Consider the following 5,928-nt stretch of genomic DNA (forward strand, 5'->3'; position numbering starts at 1 on the left):
TGTTGTTGTTGTTTTACAAATAATGTTAAAAAGAAAATTTGGATAAGATCCAAGTTTGTTTTGATAAATTGCAAAAATATCTACAAAGTTAGTAGCTAAGAGTAAGGTTACTCCTACCATGAATAGTATAATTATACTTTTAAAGTTTGTAAGTGTAACTGGTAATACAAATTCGTGGTTTTAAAAGATTATTTCGTTACCTATTTAAAATTAATCAAAACTTCAAAAGATAAATCTAAAACGCATATTTGAGTCTAAATTTGATTATTTGGATACCAAATTTGTTCCTATCAAAATTTTTTTTTTTTGGAAAAGTTCATATTTACATGTAATATTTTCAAAATATATCAATTTTACATCTACGTAACAAAAAATTTAAAATGACGAGTTTGACCATTATTAAAATGTCACATCAGGTCATACAAACATCAATTTGGAACTGAACCTTCCAACTTGTAGTCAAACCTTCATTGGTTTATCTGCAAGACAAAACAAGAGGTCAGAGAGGGGCCGGATTCTTTCTTCTATTGGAAATCTGGCTTTAAGAGAAGTCTTCTGTGAGAAGAAGTCTTTACCTTAGCTGTATGGGGGTTTCCCTTAAAGAGGAGCGTTCCATGGAGAATTTCGATGGATCCGAAAGCTTATACTTCTACACGTGGTACTTGATCTGATGCCCCTTAAGTGTACATGTCCGATTCGTTTTATACGACATCACTAAGTTACTAAACAGTTACAAACAATCTTCTAAAACGTCAACAACTAAATCTATCACATTATGTTAATCACAAAAAAAAAAGTCCAAATATCTAACTGTTACTAACACAGTTACAAATAACTTACTAAAATACATATAACTGGTTCCGTTTATCGAAAACTTCTTTAAAATGTATGATATATTATATATATGACAGTAAAATCACTACAAACTAAAATGTTAGGTATTAGTAGTAAATTTTTATCATTTTATAAGTTTAAGAGTTCAGAGTAAATTTGAATACCATGAAAAAAGGAGTGGGATAAATTTATACCTTATGGGCAGAAAATGATAAAATGCCAAAAAGCAGGCTTTTAAGTTTTAATTTGCTTCGACAACAACAGACACTAACCCCGTAATTATCTTTAAAAACCAGGGGTATTTTTGAATTCTCATCTCTATAAAATGCGCCTCCCTCCCTCCATTTCAAAACCCTCACCATCGCTATTTTCTCTTTCTCTGTATTCTACTTTCCCAAAACAAAGGAAAAATCAAAATCAACATAACAATTTCAATCTTTATAATTTTCTCTTCGGAGTTCAATTTTTCCGGGAAAATGACTGTTGGACTAGGAAAATGCAGCAAAATCCGCCACATCGTGAGGCTTCGCCAAATGCTGCGGCGGTGGAGAAACAAAGCTCGGATGTCAGCCACTCGCATTCCATCGGATGTTCCCCCCGGACATGTCGCTGTTTGCGTCGGCTCTAATTGCCGGAGATTTGTGGTTCGAGCTTCTCACTTGAATCATCCGTTCTTCAAGAAACTCCTAATGCAAGCCGAAGAAGAGTATGGATTCAGTAATCAAGGACCGCTGGCGATTCCGTGCGATGAATCGGTTTTTGAGGAAGTGATTCGGTACATTTCGAGATCTGATTCAGGTAAATCGACTCGGTCCTTGAATCTAGAGGATTTCCAAAGGTATTGCAATGTCGGAGTTAGGAGTAAAATGGATTTCTGGATTGAATCTCGACCGTTGCTCCATGGATTAGCTGAGAAAACGATTTGGTAACAACCAACTGGTGTTGTTTGGTTGGTATATTATATCGAAAATCAAAAAAATAGAGAGAAGAATACTCTGATTCTAACCCGGGATTGACTCAGTCCGAGTGAAGAAAAGTACAGTTGCTGAGCTCAAGTATAAATTTAACTCGGGCTGCCTGATTTTTTTACTTACCATTAAAAACGAGGTGAGTTGATGTGTTTAGGAAACATTTTTTAACTTTTCCTTCGCAAATGTTATTATTGGTTGAATTGGGGTTGAGTTGAGAGTGAGTGAGTGACGGAGGAGGAGGCGAGTCAGTGAGTGTAAATTGAACTCAGCATGGAGATGGCAAGAAGAGGTGGGTGAGTTATCCACCGAGTCGTCCCGGGTTCAAATCGGAGTAAAAGAGACATTTCAAAGATGCCGAGAAGAAGATTGATTATCAAGTGATTAATTAGTTGCATAATCACCTTTGTAAATTAAATTGTGTTATTTATTGATAAATGTAGAGAAATTCGAAAATTAAAATCATAATGGCATCAACCCACGTGAATAAAATTGTCCTATTTTGTTCTGATTGGCTGATTTAAGATTCAACTAAATAAATTAAATTATATGTATGTCAAAATTTTATGGTTAAGTAACATAATATATAAATATATAATATTCTGTTCTAACTGACAACTATATATAATAATTTTATTTTGTTTCTAATTTAAGCTAATGTGCATTATTTAAATCTTACAATTTAATTTTGCCCGATTGAGCTCATATTCATATTCATTTGAAATATATTACTATTTTAATCAGTTAAATAAATTTTTGTTGTTATATTTTTGGAAAGACAAAAACTATTAGTTAAAAAGGGAAATATTAAAAATAAAAAATGGAGTGGCATTGAAGAACTTTATGGAAGTGGTATAAAAAATCAACCAATGATAGCCAACTTAAAATGATGAAACATTGACGTTATGATATTTTTTTTTATATTTAAAAATGGACGTACAATTTAATTTGAGGACCAAAATGAAGGAATGCATGCAAATAATTTAAATTAAAGAAGGTGGATGCTTAGTGTAAAAAAAAAAAAAATTAAAATATGATTAATAATAACTGGATTAGGCTGTTTTAGAGCTTAAACAAATAACTTCCCCAACTATATAATAATAATATCTTTAAATTAATTGTCTTTTTGTCATTGACCGTTGACCCACTACGTTCCTTTCAATGGCCCATTTAACTGAATCAAAAGGGCCTAACATCTCTTCCCTTCCAAGTAAACCCATATGCCTTCAACTAAAATATTTAAGGGTTGAATATCATAATTAACTATAAAATTACACTTAAATTATATTATCAAACTTAATTTTTAATATATCATTATTTTTTATACATTACAAATAAAATATGATTTTACATCCTAATCTAAAAATTATAGACCCAATTCATAAATTTTAAACCCTAAAAAATATATACTAGACATCTAATTTATAAATTCTAATTCATAAAATATATTAAAAATGCTGATTTTACTAGTTTGACATAATTCAAAATCATTACTTGACATAGTTGTAAATAATTTTTCAAATATGAATTTCTGTGTAAATTTCTCAATATTTAAATAGCGAGCCGTTAACGGACGTCCCAGGATGCTAGATAAGAAATACAGTTATAAATAACTTGTCAGATTTCATAAAACTATTTCAATTTATTAATAATTTGTATGAAAATTTTGATATAACAATCAAATAACAGTTAAACTAATCCATCAATTTTTTTTTGTGAAATATAAAATTTTAGTATTTATTTACTGTAAACTTTCTGAAAGGACAGAAATTGCCATTTAGCGGATTTTTTCCTATTTGTCTTTTCATTTTAAAAATGAGAATTTTAAATGTTTAATCACGAACATCTTATTTACCTTTTATACATGAAAAGTAGGGAATCTATACTTTATGGAAAAACTGTTTTTTTTTTCAACAGTAAATAATAAAATGTAATATCAAACGACAACAATAAACAGCAATAGATAAACCAAATTTTACCATTTGTATTTCCCCATATTCGATTGGAGAAAATTGAAACTTTTTTCTTAATGAAATAAATAAAAATTGACTTTTGAATTGATTAAAAAAAAGTCCATCACCTCAATGTGGGTATGATCAATTCTGCCAATCATATTTAGTCAAATATGCCTATTCCAATTTGAAATATTTTCATAAAGAGAAAATAGAATTCTATCATATCATACTCAATAAGCTTGTGGATCTCACACTTTTCATTTCTTCATTAAATAAAACTAAATAAAAAAATATATTTAATCCTTTTATTTAGTAGTTTGTGTGTTAAAATACACTCATTTTTTAAAATATTGTAAATATATCCTTAATATTTTTTGGGCTTAATAGACACACAACCCCCTAAACTTGTAACTTTTTTCATCTGGTCCCCTCAATTTAGAGGACAACCTCTCAACCCCCTCAACTTTCCAAAAACATCACATACAGCCCCTTACACTCCTATGTTCGGTCAAAATATTGACCCGTGTAGAAAACGCGCTTGACTGTTGACCACACCAATGTCATGTGTCATTTTTTTTATTAAATTTTTCCAAGTGATTATTGTATGCGAGGTGTTGTCGCTGTTTGTCGTCGCAGCCTTATCGAGGTGCTGAGATTGGCGGTAGTGGTCGTCGAGGTGAAATCACTTGAAAAAATTTAATAAAAAAGTGACACGTGGCATTGGTGTGGTCAACAATCAAGCGCGTTTTTTACACGGGTCAATATTTTGACCAAACATAGGAGTGTAAGGGGCTGTATGTGATGATTTTGGAGAGTTGAGAGGTTGTCCCCTAAGTTGAGGGAGCCAGGTGAAAAAAAGTTACAAGTTTAGGGAGTTGGGTGCCTATTAAGCCTATTTTTTATACAATTGAATTTATTGATTTTTTCTAGTTAAACTTTATTTTTTCTAAAATAATTTAATTTATCTGCAAATATATTAGAGATATCAATCAAATTATTAACTATAACAAGCTTGATAACTTTAGGTGCTTACCTCGTTCAAGTTCTGTCTCGTTCCAATTTCTATAAAAAAAAAAGCTTGATAACTTTGAAATTTGCAACGAAAAATCTCTTGCGGATCTTTCCAATATTAGAAGCCTGATTGAGCCATATGGTGCTCCGTGCAATTGAATGTAAAACCACATGAAGTATCTAAGACATGACCACTATATTGCAATGCTGTGAAGTTGCATATAGAGACTCTTCTAGATTTGGCACTGTAATTGTGCCATCAACAAATTAGATTTTTTTTTTCTTTAAGGCCATCTTCACAGATCACGTCCACCGATGATAATTTGGCCTTATGAGAATGTGTGTAACCAAGGATAGTATTGATGTTTGGTTAGTTGGAAGGAAATAAAGGCTACCGTATATATCTTCTACCTCCAATGGAGGTCTATTTTAGGTTGAGATTTTCCATAAAACATAAAAGGGAAGAGAAAAAAAAGTTGAATTTAACAGAAAAGTTGCTTTGATACCATCAGAAAATAGAATGAAGGAAGAATCAAAGATGTTCTTTCCATTTTCTCATTGAAGGAATGACAAATGAAGGAATAACAAATACAGTTAAGACATGTACACATATATTATGTTACGCCTGGCAATTACGAAATATAAACCAAATACAAAATAACGAAAAAATGGGAAGTAAAATGTGTGAATCTAAGGGCTAATCATTATACTAATGATTTCATCAAAGGGTAGGTATGATATTATCTCTTATTTGTTGATACGATTTGGTGATAGATTAATGACATGGAAGAATGCCTTCTAAAAGAAAGCATTTACTTAGAGGAGAGAAGAGCTATACTATTTGTTTGAACTTTGCTATCATAGGAAAAAGTTACCGTTGGAAATTTGTTTGAACCATGCTGTTTGCTGTTATTAATAGGTAATAGATATTAATTGATTTTTCTATTAAAATGAGTTGTTTCAGATTTTTACCGAACACTTATTTATCTCTAATAAACTTAAAGGATAAAAAGCATTTCTGAAAAATAAAAACAAACGGATACTAAATAGAATTTTAAACAACACATTGAATATAGTTAAATGCATCTCAAAGTGAAAATAGAGAAATGAATATTACTAAACAAAAAAATGAAGGAAAATAGAAGGAAACGAAGGCATTG

At 30.8% G+C, this 5,928-nt stretch overlaps 1 protein-coding gene across 1 annotated transcript; it reads left to right on the top strand.

Annotated features, from left to right (window-relative positions):
* Positions 1 to 1,204: 1,204 nt before the first annotated feature.
* LOC136201024 (indole-3-acetic acid-induced protein ARG7-like) lies at positions 1,205 to 2,279 on the top strand. Its single transcript, XM_065991553.1, has one exon. It carries the CDS (start codon positions 1,311 to 1,313, stop codon positions 1,761 to 1,763), a length of 453 nt encoding a protein of 150 aa, XP_065847625.1. The 5' UTR covers positions 1,205 to 1,310; the 3' UTR covers positions 1,764 to 2,279.
* The last annotated feature ends 3,649 nt before the right edge of the window (positions 2,280 to 5,928 follow it).

Source organism: Euphorbia lathyris, chromosome 7, assembly GCF_963576675.1.
Source record: "Euphorbia lathyris chromosome 7, ddEupLath1.1, whole genome shotgun sequence".
Classification (NCBI taxonomy): domain Eukaryota; kingdom Viridiplantae; phylum Streptophyta; class Magnoliopsida; order Malpighiales; family Euphorbiaceae; genus Euphorbia; species Euphorbia lathyris.

Excerpts from the sequence above, each read along its gene's own strand:
- LOC136201024 (XM_065991553.1), top strand. The coding sequence starts at position 1,311 with ATGACTGTTGGACTAGGAAAATGCAGCAAAATCCGCCACATCGTGAGG.